Genomic DNA, 21,743 nt, shown 5'->3' with positions numbered 1-21,743 from the left:
GTAAGTGTCAGGGTATACAGTAATTGTTCAATAATATTGTTGAATAAACGAATTTCAGTGCCTCCTCCTTAACACCACGTGAATTATCAAGGCACATAAACCTCACACCCTGTGTGCCGAGGACATTAGTTCCCGGGCCTTTTTTGGAAGGGCAGTTTCTCCAGAGTAGGTTTGGTGGCCGGAGGGACTTTTCCCTTCCTGCGAGCCGCGCGCCCCCTGCTGCCCGCGGCCGGAACCCGCGGCCATCGCCACACCCCCCTGTTTGTGTCGGCTCACGAGGAGTTGCCTGTCCCTTTAATTGGCACGTACCAAGTCCTTCCAGGTTACATCTCCTCCCTGAGTCTTAGCCGTTGGGAGTCGTCGGTCAGAGCTCCAACAGGTGGGACGGTGAAGACGGTGCTGTATTTTGGGGGAGAGTCCCGGGCCGACAGGGAGTGAGGGGTACGCGCGCCGCCGCGCCCTCCCGCCGCGCGCCGTAGTGCAGTCCCAAGATGGCGGCCACCATGAAGAAGGCGGTGAGTGGAGCGCCGCGGGGCGCGATGCTCGGGCGGCGGCCGGGCCCGGCCGCGGGGGGCCCGGCCGCGGGGGCCTGGGGGTGCGCGGCGCTGAAGCCCGGTGTGGAGCTGGAGGCCGAGACCCCCAGCCCTGAGAGCGGCCCGGCGACGAGGCCTGCCCGCGCCTGGCGCCCTGAGCGTTTCCTTAGGCGGCCGGCCAGCCGGGGCGGGCGCCGGGCCGGGACCCTCGGGGGGCTCTGGGCCGGCCCTCGCGGGGCTGAGAGAAAGGCCCCCGTGGAGCCCGAGCACCTCGCGGCCCAGGTCTTGCTCTTGGGGTGTGGGAAGTCGAAGGTCCCATTGGCCGCGGTTGGCGTTTTCGCGTGGCGCTGTACCTGGTAGCGCCCACGCAGCCCTGCGGGCAGGTGCTGCTGGTTCCGCCGTTTGCAGGTGGGGAGGCCGAGCCCGGAGGTGCCGTGCCGTGCCCGGGGCACGCGGGGCCCTGCGTTGGGCGGTTATCAGGCCGTGGAGCTCCCGTGTCCAGCGCGGAGCCGCCCATGCCCGTTCTCGATGCCGCCGCGTCCTCCAGGCTAAAGCCAGTGTTTGTGGAGGACCGCCGGTGTGCCAGGGCCCAGCGGCAGCCGTCGTTCATCTGTTACCTGCCTTCCCAGCAGCTCAGCAAGTACACGGGTTTCCTCCCCCATTTCGCCAGGGGAGGAACTCAAGAGTGGTTAGTAGCCCCAAAGCGTCTCAGCTAGTAAGAAGCAGAGCTGGAGTTCAAACTCAAGCTTTGTTTTCCCCAAAGCACACGTTTTTAACAACTAAGCAAGCTAAACTTCTGTTTGCAGTTCATAATCCCGTACGTCTCCCCAGATGCTTAAAGATATCTAGATGGAAGAAAAATAAAATGGGGATGGGAGCAAGGAAATAACAGCTGATAATTATTGGGGCTTTACTGTGTGCTAGGCACAGTTCTAAGTGCATTGCATGTATTATTTAATAATCCTTTTGGGGAAAGGACTGTTTCTAATTCTTATTTAACAGGTGAGGAAACTGAGACACAGAAGCTAAGCTAGCATTTAGACAAAGGCATTCTGACTCCAGAGTCTGTGTTTTTAACTGCTGAGGGGTTCTCTGATCAGAATCCGCTGGCTGAAGGTGTTTGCATTCCAGGTTTTGTGCCTGTTTTCTTTCATTCCACTTTTAACAACACATTAGAACTTAACTTCCTTTGCTCTCCTCTCCAGTACCACATAGTGTATGTCACTTGTATTTGGCGTAGGCTGGCGACCTGTCCCAATTTGCGTGAGATAGAGGGAATGCTAAAACTGGGAAGCCCCAGTCAACTCAGGATGAATTGCTCACCCTACTGGTCTGTCATCCACAAATTCTTATTGGGTACCAGAGTAGGGTCCAGGGCCGAGGTGATGCAGATGAGTATGAAACTTTGTGAGAGTCCCTTCACCTGTATTTTGTTAAATTGGGTCCTCTGTTGTTAGTATGGCCTTTAATTCCACGGAAGATAGGCGTTGTGGTTCACTCCCATTTTACAGATGTGGAAACTGAGGTGCAGAGAGGTGAAGTGAATGTGGAAAAAATGGTAGCATGGATTTGAACCCTGGACTTCGATTGCAAAATTTCTGATTACCAACCTTTTTTCCCCTTTCATTCATTCAGTAAATTTGTTTTGCACATATAATATGGCACAGTCTCAGTTTTAAGTGACAAAAACAATGGTGACCTGTAATGAAATTTTTGCCCCGTTATCCTCATAGAGTCATAGAACTTATGCTCTGGGAGCGAGGCAGGCATTAGTCAATAGTCACACAGAAAATTAAAGTTTCTGCCTCTGATGAGAGTTGATGAAGGAAAAGTGCTTGTGAAATGAGGGCCAGAATGAGGTCTATTTTGAGATTAGAGAAGGTGCCATTTATGTTGATCTGTGAGATTATGTAACGAAAGGAAAGGAAAGTTGGGTAGGGAGTGAGGCCTTCTTGCGAGGAAATATCTCGCGCTAAGACTCTGAGTGCATTTAATAAAAGGAAGGCCAGGTGGCAGATAATTAGGAGAGGAGAGGTTGAACCATGGTGGGAAAAGATCATACAGAGGGGTAGCAGTAGCCAAAACATAAAGGATCTTTTTCTTTAGCTTAGGAACCATTAAGACTCACATAGATGCAGTGTCCTCCCGTAGATGTTTCCAGTGTTATGAACAATTCCTGATAGGTTAGCTTACATGTATAATTTTCCCTTCTGTCCTCACTAGGAGAAAATATCACAGGCATGCCGCTGAGTGAGAGTGAAATAACAGAGGGTAGCCCTTTGAATTTAATAAAGGTAAATTGTTTACAATCTGGAGTACTTTACATTTGTAAAACATACCTTCCAACTGGTCATGCCTTTGCTGGGGTGGTTTAGATGAGATGATTTCAGTCCCCTCTTCTTTAAAGTTCTGCTTTCTAAGAAGTGGTTCTTGGCCATAAGGGGTCTGTCTGTTAATTGTTCCACAGAGAGGCCATCTTTGACCTCACTATCTAAGGAAACTTTCTTCACTCCCCAGTCTCCAAAACTTTCAGCCTCTAAACTATTTTATTTTTACCATCACATTTATCACCATCTAACATTATCTTGTGCATCTTGTTCTGTGCCCACTTTCTCCACCAGAAAACATAAGCCTGCCAGTGTTGGCGAAGGTGGGACTGTGGCTCTCTTTGTCAAAGTGCCTGGCACACAGGAAACACTAAGTAGTTGCTAAATGAATGACTGTGTGCACGAAAGGTGAATAAAAATACAAAGCTAAATTTTATATCATAGAGACTAGGTAGATACCTTTTAAAAAGAAAAATAAAAGCAGACTGAAATTGGCCAGAATTTTCTTCTGGGGACCCAGCTGTCAGTGCAGTTTCTGTGGGTAATACTCAAACTCAGTGTGGGGCGTGAGTGAATATGGTTCTTTTCCTTCTATAATCCCATAAGATTTTAATTCTCAAGAAAAGGGTATAGTCAGAGCCCAGGGAGTTTTAATTTTCACTTTAAATCTTGAGCAGTCACGTTTCTCTCAGGCCTTGCAGAATTTCCTTCTAGGTCTGTTCTCCCTTTGTAACGATTTTTGGTAAACGATATTCAGGAAATAAAGCATTTAGCTCACACTTATTGAAAGGTGACTCCATCCTCAGGCCTTATGCTAGGTACTCACATTTTCACCCAGGTAGGAACTAGCTTCTGCATCTTACTGATAACAAACCTGAGGCAGGTGCGGAGAATTGAGTGATTTGCCCAGGCTTGCTGATTGCTTGGCTTGGAATCCATTCTGTCTCTTTGCACCTGTGCTACCTCAAATACTACAAAACAGCTCCTTCCTCATAGAATTCTTGTGACTTTGTGAGTGGTAGTAACTACATGTGGCTTCCCTTAAGGCAGGAGTTTCTGACTTTTTGGGGTTATGGATCCCTTTGAGAGAATCTGATGAAAGCTGCAAAGACCCTTCCAGAAGAATGTGTATAGTCACCATTTTGCGTACATTCCCCCTGTAAATCAACCTCTCAATCAATGTCCATTGATCCCATTTAAGAATTACTCCTTCCCTGTCAAAATGCAGCTTCAAGAAATGTAGGAGTGTTGTAGAACAGTGAGATTTGAACAGAAGCCACTGCTGTTAGTCATCAAAAGTGCTGACGTCATACTCTGCTGTAAACAGCACTCCACTGGGCAGCATGCAGTTGTGCCAGTGCATATTTGACTCTCACCACCGGAAGGAATTGGACTCCAGGGGACAGGTGTGAGCTGGTGGCTGCTGTTTTGGTGGGGCTGCAACAGGAAATGCTTGCTTTGGAAAGATAGAAAGCACCAGCCAAATTCTCTCTGCCATTTTTCAGAAACTGTTTATTGGAGTCTGATCAGGCATGATTTAGATTCAATTTCAGAAACCTCAGGTATGAGTCAGGCCCTGTGCTAGGCCCTTTCACATCGTGAATCACTCTGCTAAACCCTCACAGTGACAAATGCATCTGTAAATACTACAGTAGTTAAATGAACTGGCGTAAGCTCTTCAGCTAAGGAGGAACTCTTCAGAATTCTCTGTCCTTTATTTGCTTAGGGAACTGATAGTTCTCATAGGCAAAGTGATTTGAATGCCGAGATTATCTACATGTAGGCTTTCCTTTGGTTTCTTTAGTGTAGCTCATTGTTTCCTAACTTCCATATTCATAAAAATTATGCCCAGGGTGGATTACTCAAAGCTGTACGTAGCATCATGTAAAGGGTGTTTTCAAGCTATCCTCTGGGTCTTTGCGGGTGGGTGTGATGCCTGTGAAATTGTTCAGTGGGATGAGAGCCTGACAGGGGAGGACTGTGGCCTAGGTTCTACCTTTGTATTCTGACTCCTGAGCTCTATATTGCTTGACACTGCAAGTTGCCCTTTAACCTCTGAGAAATGAAAGTCCAAATATCTTATGTCATTGGTCACAAGAGACCAGGTATAGGTTGGAGTGTGGATATTGTGAACCCATTACTGTTACTGCAAAAGAGCTAAAAATAGTCCTCCAATAAGGACTATTTATACACACACACCTTTCCTCCTTTAAACTTCAAGTGCTCTCGTTCCTAGTTTATGAATGAGGGGAAGCCCAAAAGAGAGTCTGGTTTTTTTTTTTGTTTTGTTTTTTAAATATGTGGAACTCTTTTGAGAATCTGATGAACACTGACTTCCCGCTGCCTCTTCCAAATGTGCATAAGTCTGTGTGCACGTGCACGCACACACGTACATGAGCACACACATACATTCACAGACATACTTTTGCATTCAGTTTCCAAGAATTTATGGATCTCTGTGGACTCTGGAGCCAAACTGCCTGGGTTGAAATCAAGTTCCCCTGCTTACCAGCTGCGTGGCTTTGGGCAAATGTAAACTCTCTGTGCCACAGTTCTGAAGGCACGTCTTAAGTACTACTATCTATAAAATAGTAGTACTGGTGAGCCTACCTACTAAAATCAATTGGAGGATGAGTAGAGATGATAAAGCACTTACAAAGTTCTTGGCACATAGTAAGCTCTCAGTGTTAGCTATTATTTTTATTATTTCATAGCTACTTTATGTCATCTAAGCAATCCTAACATTATTTGCAGTTTTGTAAATTTAGTCACATAAAATGGTTTTTAATGTTAAACATTGAATTTTCATCATTTTGTAGCAAATTAGACCTTCTCAAGTCATATAAACAGGGTTTATATTAAAATAAACACAGCTTTTACCATAAATGGAATATAGCCACGGAAATGCATAGTGACCATCTAGTCAATATGTCTGTTGAGTTAAAAACTATAGAAACTGTCAGATTCCAGTTGCCACAATAAGCTCATGTAACTTTTGACTCTAAGAAAAAAAAACTGATACGAGGAATTTACCAACATTATTTGACCACATAACTTTTTGTTTCCTGGGTTATCTTGATGAAAGAATGTTATTAACTTGAGAAATTCTGGTCTAGGCCAAAAGTTAAGTAACTTTTTTCTATCTTTTTTAGAATTTATTTGTTGTTGATATTTGAAATGTTTTTGTAGTTTAGGAGTTATTCTGTAGAATATCAGAAAAGGTTATAGACTTATGAACAAATCTTAAGCTGGTGGAGCAAAAAATAAGGCATTTGTTTATGTTATATACCTTTTGTGATTCTTGAGTATATAAAGGCAAGTAGATTATTATTTTAGAGCAATATAAAAAGCTAAGCTATAAGTTCTTGATTAAAATTCTATAAAAAAACTTTTTCAGGCTGCAGAAGATGTCAATGTTACTTTTGAAGATCAACAAAAGATAAACAAATTTGCACGGAATACGAGTAGAATCACAGAGCTGAAGGAAGAAATAGAAGTAAAAAAGGTATTGACAATATCTTATCTAAGAAAAAGTTCTTTATACTATAGCTACTTAAAACTGAATTCAGTTAACAAGTGATTATATCTCTCTGGACTCTAAGCTGCAGATACCATGATCCACACTAGTTAAAGTAGAAAGTCATTTCTTAAAGGCTGTGAGATAAAGTACAGAATTATCGAGGGGTTTGAGTCTAGGATGAGGTTCCAGGAACAAGTCCCGGAACCACATGTCCCAGAGAACTTGGGTGACAATGGAACTGCTTGCTGTTGCCCCCCCAGTGAGGAAGCTGCCCCCGTAGTCCTAGGGACACTGAGCTGCTGATGCCACCACTGCCATCTACAGCTACAAACCTGAGGCCTTGTGCCCAGCCTCTCTCCTCACGCAGCTCCCCTGAGTTGAAGTCTGGTTCAAGTGCATCTGATTGGTGGAATTTAAGTCATTATTTACACTCTGTCAGCATGCTGGCGCAACATTCATGCTTTGCCGTGCCAGCATGATTTACTTAAATCTATCAGCAAGCTAGACTGGGAGACGTATGTAGGTTTTTCAGCTTTGTTTTGTAGGAAGGCAGAATTCACGAAGTGGAACATTGTTAAGATAGAAATTTGGGTATCTGCTGTCCACCCCAGGGTGCTTATAGCAATCTAGGAATATCCAGAGGGCAAAGTATTATTGCACTTGTAAGTGCTTCCCACTGAAATGTCATCTAAAAATGAAGAAATCAAAGTCTTATCTTACTGTGATAATACCTTTGTGAAAGAGTCCCTCTAAAAGTCCCTCAAATTAGCTTTTAATTTGGCTTTTAGCTTCTGTCAGGGAATTCTGAATACATTTTCATTGCTGTTTACGTTTATATTTATAGAAACAACTCCAAAATTTAGAAGATGCTTGTGACGACATCATGCTTGCAGATGACGACTGTTTAATGATACCTTACCAGATTGGGGATGTTTTCATTAGCCATTCTCAAGAAGAAACACAAGAAATGTTAGAAGAAGCAAAGGTATGTTGAAGTCTAATTCTTAAATTAGGATTTATACCATCATAAAGAACATGTGATTGTAGATGTAGGGAAACCATGGATGCTAGCTAAGTTGTCCCAGGCATGCTCTGAATGCTTTGCCTGCATGATTTTATTTAATCCGAACAATGACCTGCTGTTATCCCAATGTGGAGATGAAGAACGGAGGCTTAGAGGGATTACGGGATTTATTCAAAGTGACACATAGACTGTGGTCTTGCTGACTCCAGAACCTTGCTCTAAACTAAAAGTATTTAGAAAATACAGTATATTAAAAAGTAGAAAAGAAAAATGCCCTGTAATCACTACCCAGAGATAACCACTCTTAATGAACATTTTCATACATTTATTTTATGTTCTCTCCTTCCTTCCCTCTCTTTATGTAGCTTTGCTTCACACTTTGGGTAATGAATGTTCTACTAGGAATATTTTCTTGTTCTGTTTCATGTTTATTTGTCAAGCAGATGCTCACTGGGAGCCTGCTCTAAGCCAGGCATATAGGCCTCAAAAACAATTTTTAATGACTGTTTCACATTCTGTTGATGGGCGTTGATTTGGCTGGCTGTGCTCTTACTGTTAACATTAATTTGTTTCCAGTATTTTGCTAGAGTAAAATATTGCAGTGAGCTTTCTTACCTATAGGTCTTTGTTCACATTTAGAACATTGTTTTAAGGACAAAATTAGAGAAGTGTAACTACTGGTGAGAGTATGGATTCTTTGACACTCTTTGAGACATTTGATACATGGTATGAAATTACTGCCCAGTGCACATGTCCTGCCGCTGTATATGAGAGGGGCAGTCACATTGTTTGTTTATGATGCAGTTAAATGTTTCCTAATACTTTTTGCTTAATTAGCTTGAATATTACTTAACATGATAGTTTCCCTTCTTTAAATGTCATAAAAAGCAAAACTTTCCATGAATTAAACCCACAGATAGTAAACCTTGGGAAGAACTAACACTTTTACTCCTGGGTCTTAACATGCAGAAACATTGTATGTCTGTCTCCCTTATGTTTAACTCGTTTCTTTCATAGTCAAATTTTGTGATTTTTTTTTTTACCATTCTAAAATATTTGTGTTGGGAGTTTTTCATAGTTATGATTTCTGTGGTTATTGTGAACCTGGCCCCCCATATACACATACATACTGCACCTTTATTTTGATATTTATTCATTCATTACAGGAAGTATTTATTGAGCGCTGACTCTATACTGGGTTCTGTTGTGTACTAGGGATGTAGGGGATAACAAAACATGCCTGGCCGCTGCCTGCATGGAGTGTATAGTCTAGATCAGGGGTCCTCAAACTTTTTAAACAGGGGACCAGTTCACTGTCCCTCAGATTGTTGGAGGGCCATTGGAGAGTGCAGTGCACATTCCACACTTTCGCACTGTGGGCCCGGGACGAGTCGGCTGCTAAGCAGGACAGGCAGCGGTGGCAGAAACACCCGGTGGGCTGGATAAATGTCCTCAGTGGGCCACATGTGGCCCATGGGCCGTAGTTTAAGGACCCCTGGTCTAGATGGAAAAAAAGATTAAACAAGTCATACTATTAATGAATGAGTAGAAGGTGATCTGGGGACAGGGGCAGCTTTTAGAACATACAGCAGGGGAATCCATACTAGTCTAGTTGTCAGGAGTCAGGGACAGGTTCCCTGGGAAGATAATGAGACAACAACTGAAGAATAAGTTAGTATTAGCCAGAAAGGGGGTGCAGGTGTTCTAGTCAGAAGCAGCAGCATGTGTGAACGGTCATAGAACCATCGTGGTACAAAAATAAGACCGAAAGTTTTATTTGCTGGAGATTTGGGAGCATCTGAAATTGTGGCAAGATCTTGGAGATCTCTGTCTACTGAGTTGAATAAATTGTGCTTAGCAGGGGTTGGAAAACTTTCTGTGAAGGGCCAGAAGATAAAAATACATTAGGCTCTGTGGGCCACATGGTCTCTGCCACAGTTACCGTGAAAGCAAGATGTGTAAATGAATTTGCATGACTCGGTTCCGCTAAAACAAGCTTCAGGGTGGATTTGACTGTGGGCTATGTAGTTTACTCACCCCTGTCCTAGAGCAAAGAAGACCCTTTCAGGGTTTTTAAGAAAAGAGTGATGTGATTGGACTTGTGATTTTAAAGTAATTTTCCAGTGTCTTATTTTACTTATTAATTAGATTTTCTAGGTGTAGAAATTTATTTCCTTTTGATAACTGTACATTTCATATCTATTTCCTGTCTTGTAACAATGAGTCTCAAACTTTGGCCGTGTATCAGAATCAGAATCACCACAGGGCTTGTTAAAAATTCAGATTGTTGGGCCCAACCCAAAGAAGTTCTGATTCCGGAGGCCTGGCATAGTGCCCCCGGATCATATTTCTAACAAGTTCCCAGGTGATTTCGCCCCTGATACAAGTCTGCGAGCCACACTTTGAGAGCCGTTGGCCAGATTTCTAAAAGAATAATGTTGCTAATACTGGGTATTTTTTTGTTCATAATGTTAACGGGTATGTCATTTCTATGACTTTATATTTTCTTTGTCAAAGAATATATATTAAAATTGATTTAATCTATTAATAAGGGAAGCATTATGCTAAAACTGGTTGCAGAACTGGAGAGACTAAGTATAGATAGGTATATAGAAATGTCCTGCCGGGTGCGGTGGCTCACGCCTGTAATCCTAGCACTCTGGGAGGCCGAGGCGGGCAGATTGCTCGAGGTCAGGAGTTCGAAACCAGCCTGAGCAAGAGCGAGACCCCGTCTCTACTATAAATAGAAAGAAATTAATCGGCCAACTAATACATATAGAAAAAATTAGCCGGGCATGGTGGCACATGCCTGTAGTCCCAGCTACTCGGGAGGCTGAGGCAGAAGGATTGCTTGAGCCCAGGAGTTTGAGGTTGCTGTGAGCTAGGCTGACGCCACGGCACTCACTCTAGCCTGGGCAACAAAGTGAGACTCTGTCTCAAAAAAAAAAAAAAAAAAAAGAAATGTCCTTTGGAATTATATATTTTTTAAAATTATAAATTGACAATTTATAATTGTAAATTTTGGGGGTAAAAAGATGTTATAATTTATGAATGCAAATGTGGAATAATTAAATCAAGATACTTATCTATCACCCTCAGATACTTGAACTTCTGACATTTCATTAGGCAAAACCTATCTCTTATAAATGAGGTTCTCATTACCGCTCTTTTCCAAAGTTTAACTCCAGAGACCTCAAAGTTAGTGAAATATCTGCCAGATTTGGAACATAAGTTATTCTTAATTATTGGTCGTGTGAGTTTTTATCATTTCCTCTAGTTTCATAGCTGTTTTCATGGAAAGTAGGAAGAAACTGTTAGAAAGCCAGGCGGGCCCATGATAAACTGTTTATAGAAGTCTTTGTATTTGGTTCTTTCTTTATTAGGATATGGTAATTTAGAAATTAACTTTCTTTTAGCTGTTACATTTTTCAGATCAGCAGAAACTGAGAAAGCAAAGTTGATTTCTCCTGTGATAAGTAAATATGGACCATGAATTAAAAATGCCCACATTCAGACTTTTGATTTAGATCTAATTATCAGTGTTATTTAGCTGCCTATCCAAGTTTAGAAAGTTATTGACCTAAAATCCTTCCCAGATATTAGATACAGATGCTGAGAAACCATCCAATTGAATAGAATTAATTTAAACTATTTTTTTTTCCAGAAAAATTTGCAAGAAGAAATTGACGCCTTAGAATCCAGAGTGGAATCAATTCAGCGGGTGTTGGCAGATTTGAAAGTTCAGTTATATGCAAAATTTGGGAGCAACATAAACCTTGAAGCTGATGAAAGTTAAACATTTTATAATACTTTTTTTAATTTGTTTAATAAACTTGAATATTGTTTAAATTGATAATTTTCCTTCTTCAAATGACATGGAAAGGAAAACTTTCTTTTTTAAAAATTTTCATTTATTTAATGGAAACTTGCCTATTTTCACATGTCTTGCTTATTTATTTTATATTTTTAAAAGAAAACAGTATTCATCTATGTATTTTGCATAATGATTATGTCAAGTCTAGGGGCTTTATGTCATGTTATTAAAATCAGTTAAGCAATCTTTTATGTTTCTATATTATCATTTAGAATATTGCAATTTTCATATATAAGAATTCAACAGTTGTGTCATGTTTATGTCTGGTTTTAATTGCCATCTAACGATGGTGAACGTACTGCAAAAAGGTGTGCAATCCTATATCTGTCTGCTTATTTCACAACGGAAACTTTGTCATAGACTTTTACTTAAATATATGTTATAGACTATTTAAACATATATGTAACATCTTCTACATATAAGTAGCAGAGATTTGGGTAAAAGAGTGGGTAATGTTGAGACAGGTGGAGGCATGTTGAGCTTTGTACAAACATGGAACAGAACCACAGGAGAATGTTTTAGAAACCCAGAGAAGTATAGAAAGGAATGTTTAGTGTCTTTTAAAATTTTAAAGTTTTAGACTCTATTTTAGTGCTTTGTAACAAGTTGGGCTTTACAGTGATAATAATGTAGCAGTTAAGCAGCTGTGTTTTTAAAAATAAGACTTATTTCTTAAATAAAGAGTATGTTTACGCCTGTACTTCCTCCCCCAGTACATTTGGGGATTTGGAAGACCTGATTGTATTAACGTTCCAGCAGATGGCACCGCTGTGCCAAAATACCGGTGGGAGGCTCATAATACAAAATGAGGGTATTTTCAGGATTTAAATATATGTAATTTTAGAGAAAACATCATTTCTTAATTTTCAAGGCTAAACATCACATTTTTTAGTTAAATATGTAAAAACAATTCAAGTTTAAAGATAGATGAATATGTAATTTCTAAAATTCTTGACCTAAAGGCAGAATTTTAAATTGTTGCAAAATCTGCCCAAATAGTGATATTTGAATTCTAGAAAATGACTCTTGAGGATATTTTTGTGTGCATGTGTGTTGGGTTACTGTTCAGTTAGAGGAGTGGGACTAGGGAGGTAATTCTGTCAAGTTGCAGCAGGAAATAATTTGAAAAAACTGTAGCCGAAATTACAATGATGGAGGGTAGCAGTTAGGAGCCTTTGGTACCCTCAAAGGCCACGGGAGGGAGTAACTGTCCCTTTCACTGCGGAACCCCCCTCTCCCCCCAGGGAAATGATCCCTTCAATTGAGGAGGAATGAGGCCCGCCTGTGCCCTCCCTGTAGTGCTGGAGCCAGGGTGACAACACCTTGACCTCAGCTGGGTCCCTTCATTGGCCGAATGCAACCGGAGTCCAGAGGTGGTCCATAAAAGTCCTTTTGCAAGGCCAGAGGGGGGTGGAGGGGCCAGTGGAAGATCTAGCATAGGGGGCCGACTAAAGTTAACTCTTTAGACATTTTAGCATTTTAGCAATGAAGGCTTATCTGACTTATGTGCAGAGAAACTGAATCATGTAGCTGGCCAGGACTTGAAATTTTATCCTGCATATTACCAAGTAAACCTAAGAATACAAAAAGCCAAATATCTAACATCAGTGGGAATGGGCAGATGTGCAGTGTTGCTAACTTCTTTTTCTTAATGCACCTGTGAAATTTGGGAACATCAGGAATATTTGATTCCCATTTTAAACTGATTTCTAAATGGCCCATAACCTATTAATAGTAAGTTCACTGGGTAGGGTGAAGACTAGTAAATGCATGCCCTGCATCTGAAAGGAAAGTAAGAAGTGTCAGTTGCAGTCAGTAGTTGCGCACAGAAGTTTTAATCTGGATATGTCACTGCTAACTTCTTGTTTTAAAGCAAGAATCCTGGTATTTATAAGCAATCACTGTTTTTAGAAAGCGATGTGCACCAAACAAAAGATATTCGTACAACAAATTGATTCCTAGGCTTTCAGTTTGCAAACTCAGGTGCATAATGTGCTATGTCATACTGGCCTTTGGTAGAAAGTAGGTAGGAGATAATTTGCTTTGTACTGAAGTCTTAGGAGCAGCTACGCTGTGACACTGACTTTAATTTTCAAATACCTCGCAAATCTGTCCATTTCTTTGCCTCTCCATAACCACCATGAGCCTTCTCCAAGCCTTGAGAGCTCCAGTCAAAAGCATGACTAGGTAAGGGAGTGAGGGGAAGGAACCACCACTTGAGGTTTTGACAGCTGGAGGCCAGGGCATCTCTCAAAGGTTTTGAATAGAACGGTAATATACATAATTAGAGCAATATTTTAAAACAATTTAGCAATTGTTAGGTGGGTTTTACTACAAAAAGATGGAGACAGCAGTACCAGATGTTACAAACCTTCCCTGGTGCATGGAGTCAGCTGCCAGAAGAAAAGAGAGGCTAGGACTCAGCCCGGAGGGGAAACGTATAGGTCTTGGCAGGGATTGGAGAAACGAAGGTGAAGGGAGGAGGAGAAAGCCAAAGATAACTTGGTTTTGAGCACAGGCCAAATGCAGCCTGCAACAGGTTTTCTTTGGCTCTCATAGTTTAACAAAAAAATTGAATTTGTTGCCACAATAAAATCCGGAGATCTCACATAAAAATTCACAGTTTGGCAACATTGAAACCATATTTCCAAATGGCAGTCTGCAGAGGCTCACCCACTAGACAAAGCAGGCGGTTCCAATGCACCCCAGTCCCTGCCCGGCCCACTACCCTCATTTGTATCACCTGCACGGTGCCCATGGCGTTTGGCTTTGTGACCCTGGGTGCTTGCTGGTGTTAACAGGGAAGTAAGAAGCCCTGGGTGGGTTTGCAGTTGGGGCAGGGAGCAGGCTGAGGAAGGGGAGGGGAGAAGCACAGGGGCTTGGCACTGAGCCCTTGGGAGCTGTCTGGGCATCAGCCACATGGGGACAAGTCATTGGCTGTTGGTGCCTAGAAGCTTGGACTGGGGAGAGATTTGGGAACCATTTGCATCCCAGAGAAGTGCTCCTTAACATTCAAGGTATGTAAAAATCACCTGGGGCTTTTGCAAAAATGCAGATTCTAGCTCAGTTTGGGCTGGGGCCTGAGGTCTGCATTTCTAAGAAGCTTCCAGATTATGGCGAGATTGCTGGTCCATAGCCTTGCATGGGACAGCTAAGGTAGCCTATTGTGAAGGAGAAGAGGACTTAGGAAAAGTGTCAGTGGGAGGAGAAGAAGTGGCAAAGGAGACAGAAGCTGCACTAGTAGTGGGAGAGCCACAGGCGTGCGGAGTCCTACTCCACAAGAAGAGAGGCTCGAAAGCCGGAGAGAGTGTGAACAATGTCAAATGTTCCAGTGGCCGGTGAGAGCTGAGATAATGGAGCTTTATCTGATGATCAGGAAGCACTTAATTTCCTTCAGAAAAGGGTTCACCCACCCACACCCCTGTACACACATGCCTCAGCCCCCCACACCTGGGCTCCCAATACCTGAGGACACCCATACACTTGAGTCCCCCACCCGAGCTCCCTTATGCCTGAGCCTCCCATTTGCCTAAGCCACATACACCTGAGTCCTCCCCCCCACCTGAGCCCACATACGCCTGGGGTATCAGAGCAGTGGTGCTCAAGGGGCCTCATTGCGTGGTTGGAAAGCCTTGCACGTGGCACGCCATCAGGTGATAAGAGTGAGAAATACGTGGAAATATTCTCCATGTCAACTGGGACCAGCCACATGGACATCTCCTGGGGGCTTGTTAGACATGCCAAGCCTTTCATAGGATGAAACTGTGAAAGAAACATCCCCCCACTGGGCAGTGATGTTGAGCCAGATAGTGGACATCGCCTTCAAATACTGTGTCACAGAAACTCTGGGGCAGAGCCTAGTGTTGTAGCAAACCTTCCAGGTGATTCTGACTCAGATCACTCAGTCATAGGGCAGGGCTGGGGGTAGGGGGGGAGAGTGGGGGGGGGGAGACTGAACATCAGCTGAAGATTCTTTTTGCAGATTATGGTGCTGGAGAGGGTAGCGAGCCGCAGCGTTGAAGAGATTGACCCATCCAGCTCAGGGGTCAAGGGTAGCTAGAGGCTCCTGGTTGCTGGTAGTAAATGGATTATAAAAGATTAAGCAGTAGGTGATGTGAGATTTGGAGCCAGCAAGTGAAAAGTATTTTTACAAGAAAGTTAACAGGGGAAGGAAAGAGGTAGACTGTCACTTAATGCCATTGCAGTCTAAATGGAAGGGTGCCTTTGTTTCTTGTTGTTTTTTTTTTAGAATTAGGGAATATATGAGAGTAGATGGGAAGGAGCCAGGAGAGACAGCGATGAAAAAGTTAAGGGACAAGCGGAGATAGTTGGAGCACAGTGGGGGAAGAGGGTGTTGTAGTACTTATACAAACAGGACCCGGAAGAACACAGAATTAGGTGAACATTTTGTAAAAGCTCTTCCTTGAGAAATGAGAGGAAAAAATTCAGAATAGTGATTAACTCTAGAGGAAGAAGATATGGTTGAAGAGACAAAAACAGGAGGTTTATAAAACCTTTATGTTCTATTTCTTGAGCTGGGTCATGGGTTATTTATATTTAATATGCCTATTATGGATTATTTCATGTGAATGTAATCACTCACAATAACCAGTTTTTATAAAGTTATGGCACAAATACAAACGGAAATGTGCATACTGTGAGATTGCTACTGATGTTTAACTGTATGGCATTCTATTTTGGGGGGTCATTTGACATAAAATGGAGCATTGTGACTATTTTTAAAGGTATAAAATCAGCAACAATCAAAAATTTAAAAGTTGACTTAGAGATTTAGTATAGAAAATTGTTTGGAGAACAGTAATTAGCGCTTGTTTGTGTGTAGGTATTTCCTGGTAACTAGTTCTCCAGTTGGTCCTCGATTCCTGTTCAATTTCTAGCAATAATTTTAATGACTGTGATACCCAGAACTAGCATTGAGTGCTTATTTTATCTTTCTACTGTTCTGAATGCTTCTTACGTATTTCTTCCTTTTTCACAAGGGTCCTTTGAAGTAGATTCTATTATCATCCTTCATTATACAGAGGTACAGAAAGGTCTAGAGAAGTTCAACAATTTGCCCCAAGTCTTACAGCTTACTTAGCAAATGGGCTAATTAACAAATGCACAAGTTATACTTTTGAACCTTATTTTGTTTGGTGGTTTTATTTGTGTTCTCTTACTTATCCAAAAGAATTTTGGGTAGCTTTTTATATATACACATAAACGTATATGTGTGCATATATAAAAATATAGATATAACACTAATAGAATAGGAAAAAGGATGAAGATGAGTAAAAAAGGGAAAGTAACTAAGTTAGTCACAGACTCCACACATCAGTTTTACTCTGAGCTTACGTGTAGCCAAGGCAAAGAAAGAAAAATGATAAGTAATACTACATTGAAAGGGTAGTCTATACCAGTATATCTGTAGAAAAAAACATTTTTCAGAAGGTTAAATTTTGAAAAATATTTCTCCCAGTGGGCATTGACTTCGAGCAATATAATAGATATTAACTTAAACAACTACTTCGAGCAAATGCAAGAGCAAACGTCACATGGCCAGTTCTCATAGCAATTGAACAGGTACCATCAATCCAATGGAAGTATTAATAATTCAGAAAGAGGCTGGTAATAAACAGCCAACATCCATATCTACCTTGAGTCAGGCACTGGCTAAGCTCATCACATAGGTTAACTTAGTCCTTCCGGTGATGTAAGGTGCAAGTTACTATTCTGATCATCTCCACCTTACAGATGAGGAAATAGAGGCCCAGACCAAAGTCCCACAGTCCCTCAGTAGAGGAGCTAGGACTCACACTTAAATCTGTGTTCCCAATCCCTCCATTACAAGACTGCTGCTATGCACATGTAGAATCTTCTAGCAACCCCCTTAGATTCAAGCACAGCCTATAGGAACCTTTAAATTCAGAATTTCTCTCAAAACAGTAGGAATTAGAGAGCAGAGTGGTTGTGGCCTGGGTCTATGAATCAAAATTAAAAGACTCTTCTTACTGGGAACCCATTTTAATTCAATCTTGTAGGGAGACAGGGAAGGTATCTGGTTATACCCACAGAACAGGTAGAATCCTGAACTTGGCCACTGTGCCAATAACATCAAGTTGATGTTATTAATCGGGTACACAGGGACAAGTAGGTTCTGTTGGGAAGGGACAATGACTACGACAGTCATAATTTCTGATTCGTGTTGTAATAATATCTCTGACATTCCCAATCATGCTGTAATTTGGCATCACACTAGAATGACTGGTAGAGTTTTTAGGATGTCAGTAAAACACAGAATAGCAAATGTACTAGGAAACTGGATTGAGTTTTTCTCAGGATCTGATATGGAGGGGGAAATAATTGACCTGAAGAGGACCTGCATTTAATTAATAATCTATCAATTATTGTTTGGAATCATCTGACTCAAATGTATGAAGTCCAAGTTACAGTAGCTGGCAGTGGCAAAAGAACAGTTGCACTTGTGCAAAAATATGAGGTAACCTGTGTCCACGGTGACTGTTGATTCGGTCCTCATCTCCCCATCTTTGTCTCTGTCTCCACGACCACTTGGCTGGGATTGCTCCTTCAAGCTATTGCTTGTGTCTTCTGTTTAGCCTCCCTGTCTCCATTCTCTCTCTCTCTCACACACACACCCTTGAATCCATTTGTTGCCCAGCAGCTAGATACATTTTTTCAGACTACTGCAAATTATTGCTATGTCTTCCTCATTAGACTGAAGTCAGGGATCATGCTAGTGCTTTGTTCACTCTCACATTCCCAGCTCCTGCCTACCACGAAAGATTCTTTTATTATCCCTATTTTTCAGATGAAGAAACTAAGGCCCTGGGCAGGGAAATATCTTGCCCAAGGCTACCCTGCTGGTAAGTGGAGAGATGAGTCCACTTCAGCTCTGTGTGACCTTGTCGTGTGCAGACAATTACTGCTAGTAATTGCTTATACTGCTGCTGCTCATCTCCTGTCACTGCTTTGCCGGAGGATGGCGTGAGATGACATGTGCTAAGCATTCCCCACGAGACCTTGGACATAGTAAAGACTCAATAAATACTGTCTATTGTGATTAGTTCTATGAAAAAATTGAGGCTCGAAGAGATTGCTCAAGGCCGTAGAACTAAGTGACATTGCATTGGTGCCATTTTGATGGTGAATTCTATTGAGGGGATTGATTCTAAGAGATTTACATAGTGACCCGGAATGCACTGTCATGGTCTGGGGTCTGAGCATTTTTGCTTTCCTGAGCCCCTTCCTTCATAAGACAACTATTAAAAAGCGTATTTTATGAATGCCTTGGTTTGAAGACAGATATAACCCAGGCTGGATTATATTCATTATTTTTTCCTGATTTTTAAAAGATATTAAACATTTTCACAGGCCCTTAATGTGCCACAGTCCCTGGGCACTCTGCTCCTCCCCGCACCCCCCAATGGAGGAGTGGCTCACGACAGGTTTCTTTTGAGGAGTGGGAGGAGACTGAGTTTGAAAACTACAACCAAAGACAGAATTCTTTGCTGGTAAGAAGAGATTTTACTTCTCTTGTTCTTTTTAAAAATTGCCATTGATAAAGATTTAGCCATTGGCACGAAATGTCATTTGGGTTCAAATGATAGTGATGAGTTTTTCATTTAATGAAAAATCATAAAACAACCCAGAAAAAAAAAAAAGAGAGTGCAATTTATGGAAACGATGTTTCCTGTGATTTAATCTGATTTGGAATGGGTTTGGGAAGAAGCAATTGATGAAATGCTACAAAATGCTAGAATTTAAATAGGCCTTGAGGTAAATAATAAATTATGGTTTCAGGCTTTCAAAATACACCATTCTAGTCTCAGTTTAAATAGCAGTCTTAGTCGAGCCAATCTAAACATACAGAGACTGATAGCAGCAAGTATGGCAGAGAACACATGTTTTCTTGAAAGTTTTAAATTACCTATTTGCCTAAAGTCTGAACCATTCTATTTAATAGGAGGCCTTCGAAAAAGCATTGAAAAAAAAAATCCCTTGAACAACTTAGATAGTATTTGTCCATGGGATTTGAATAGCTCTTAGCTAGTAACTGGTGTTTGTGACCTTTTATGGAGGTCTTTAAAAGCAAGCAAACACATAGAAACAGGGGACGGAAGCAGTACACTGAGCAAGTCCTGAATATTATATAGGACACAACAGGGCACTTACACACCTTCATTCTGTGTACTTAACGACAGCTGTGTGCTGCACAGGGCAACAGGTAAGTATGAAATATGGGTTAATTTTGGCATTATAGCTGCTATTAGCACAAAACTAAGATAGCACAAAGACAATAACACACCTTCCTGTTCTGTCAAGAATGGTGGGTATAAGTGCTCTCAAGACCAAGTAATATGAGAACAGATGAAAGTGAAACCAACGGGAAAGCCATTGTCAATGCAAAGAAAATGGGTGAAGCCACCATGCAATTACCTGATGCCTTTGGCCCTCATCAAGATGAATAGGATAATCTTACCCTGGACCAAGGTGTGTTCAGGCAGGAAATGCTATGCCTGGATTTCACCCAGATGACTCTGATGACAGTGGAGCTCACATAAGTGAAGGGCTGGGCCAGTGGGACTACCCCAGTTAGAGTCAGCAGAACTCTCATGGTCTCCATGGTTTATACCCACCTTTGTTGTCTCCTCAACAATAAAGTCATTATGGCTTTTATGGCAAAGGGATTTCTAGGTTGTATTTCATCTTATGCTAATATCCTAGTTGTTAGAGCACTTGGATATAAGGGAGACGGTGGTGACAGGCAAGGAAGTGGCCTATGAAAGGAGGAAACAGCTTCTGGGCTTCAACCAGCCATTGCCATGTTGGAACATGGGCAAGAGTTGCCAGGGTTTCTGACTGTTCAAGAAGGGCCCATAATCTGGATTTCTTTTGTGTGAAATCTCCCAATTTCTAAATGTTGCCAAATCATTCAAAGATTTGAAAGACATTAAGACAAATAGAACAATGAGGGACAAATGACAAATGTCTGCAAACCACAGTTCACAGACCACCAACTCATAGCCAATCTATAGGGTAACATCAGAGGGAATCAGTGAAGTCTGATAAAAGCCCTGTAATTAATAGTAAAAAAGGTAATATCATCTTTCCTTTGGAATTTTAACCAAATGACACTATTCAACAATGTGCACCCTATATTCAACTTAAAGGAAAAATTCCTTTCCTTAACCTAAAGGGAAAGTAAATAAATCTATGGCAGGGATTTTTTTTTTATAACAACAATGAATTATTTAAATGTGGTTTTAGTTTATGTCTTAGTTGCTCTGATGGGTTAAAAGAGATTCTAGAACATTGCTCAAAAAGAAAGGAGTAAAAAGTTTCTTCAATGGAGGAAAAAACAGTATTGGACAGATTTTTTTTTCTAATAATGGTCAAGAAAACATCTAAACCACTTAAATACTACCAGAGAGAGTTTGCCAATAAGTCCATAAAGCAAAGGGGTTATTAACTTCAAGACAGAGCTGCTGTTGGGACCACAGGAAAACCATCAGCCAGGCACCATTTTTTATTGACACTTGAGGGTAAACTAATAAAACTCCCCATTTCGATTAAATTTTGGAAACTCACATTCCCTGCTTTTTAAATGCTGCAAACTGGATTATAACCACAGCAGCCCTTCTTTTCTCAAATCTCCTCTTGGCTCAGGAACTGGAACCAATGGCACATTTCTAGCATTTTCCTCCTTATAATTTTCCTTGACACGGAAGGCTACAAGAAGTGACGCTAACAAAAGGGGAAAGGTTAAAATCCTTTTTGTTTTTTTTTTAGGTGAGTTTGTGGAGTCCTTTGAAATCATGTGTGGCTTTAGAGCGTGCTTTCCGATCCTCATCAGGGGTTCCTAGAGTCATGTTGGAGCTGAACGTTTTCCCAGACGGGAGAATTGGAGCTCAGAATGGCTGACCCCACCAGGGTCAAAGAGCAAACCAGGATCAACTTCAATTCTGTTTGTGGGCGGCAGTGTTCTGCATTGAGTCCCGGTGACTCCCACTCCCTGCTATTCATTCTCCTGTGTCCATGAACAGAATTTAGCAGAAGCGATGGGTGTCACTTCTGTCTATGTTACGAAAGACCGTGTCTGCCATCTTGGTTGTCTTCTCTCTGGCTGGCTCCTGCACTCTTCTGCTCTCATTCCTGCTCCTGCTCTCTTGCTCTTCTCACATGCTTGCTCTGGGGAAGCCAACTGAAGAGACTTGTGGAACAAGGAACTGAGGGAGGCTATGCACTTTACTCTGCGGGAGTAAAGGAAAATAAAGAACATGGAATACCACGTAAAAGCTTAGCACGATACTTGATACATATTAAATGCTCCATATGTGGTTGCTACTTTTATGGTTACTATTATTAAAGATACCCTTCCACGGTTGCATTGGCTGGCAACAGCAGGTCCTGTATGTAATAAAGATGTTATAAGGTTTTGATGAAA

The 21,743-nt window shown here is 41.7% G+C and overlaps 1 protein-coding gene across 2 annotated transcripts; it reads left to right on the top strand.

Annotated features, from left to right (window-relative positions):
- On the top strand, positions 1-11,642 carry PFDN4 (prefoldin subunit 4). 2 transcript variants are annotated; one of them, XM_012761186.3, is made up of 5 exons: positions 714-1,221; positions 2,757-2,827; positions 6,258-6,365; positions 7,225-7,365; positions 11,069-11,642. In XM_012761186.3, the coding sequence occupies exons 2-5, from the start codon at positions 2,774-2,776 to the stop codon at positions 11,198-11,200; spliced, it is 435 nt and encodes a 144-aa protein (XP_012616640.1). In that variant the 5' UTR covers positions 714-1,221; positions 2,757-2,773; the 3' UTR covers positions 11,201-11,642. The 2 variants fall into 2 exon arrangements, with proteins under 2 accessions (XP_012616642.1, XP_012616640.1); XM_012761188.3 differs by lacking the exons at positions 714-1,221; positions 2,757-2,827 and adding an exon at positions 1-515.
- The last annotated feature ends 10,101 nt before the right edge of the window (positions 11,643-21,743 follow it).

This window comes from Microcebus murinus, chromosome 16, assembly GCF_040939455.1.
Source record: "Microcebus murinus isolate Inina chromosome 16, M.murinus_Inina_mat1.0, whole genome shotgun sequence".
Taxonomy (NCBI): domain Eukaryota; kingdom Metazoa; phylum Chordata; class Mammalia; order Primates; family Cheirogaleidae; genus Microcebus; species Microcebus murinus.
This window is presented reverse-complemented; position numbering and strand designations above follow the sequence as displayed.

Excerpts from the sequence above, each read along its gene's own strand:
- PFDN4 (XM_012761186.3), top strand. The coding sequence starts at position 2,774 with ATGCCGCTGAGTGAGAGTGAAATAACAGAGGGTAGCCCTTTGAATTTA. Across the intron at positions 2,828-6,257 it reads GCCCTTTGAATTTAATAAAG|GCTGCAGAAGATGTCAATGT; the intron begins GTAAATTGTTTA and ends AAACTTTTTCAG. Across the intron at positions 7,366-11,068 it reads AAATGTTAGAAGAAGCAAAG|AAAAATTTGCAAGAAGAAAT; the intron begins GTATGTTGAAGT and ends TTTTTTTTCCAG.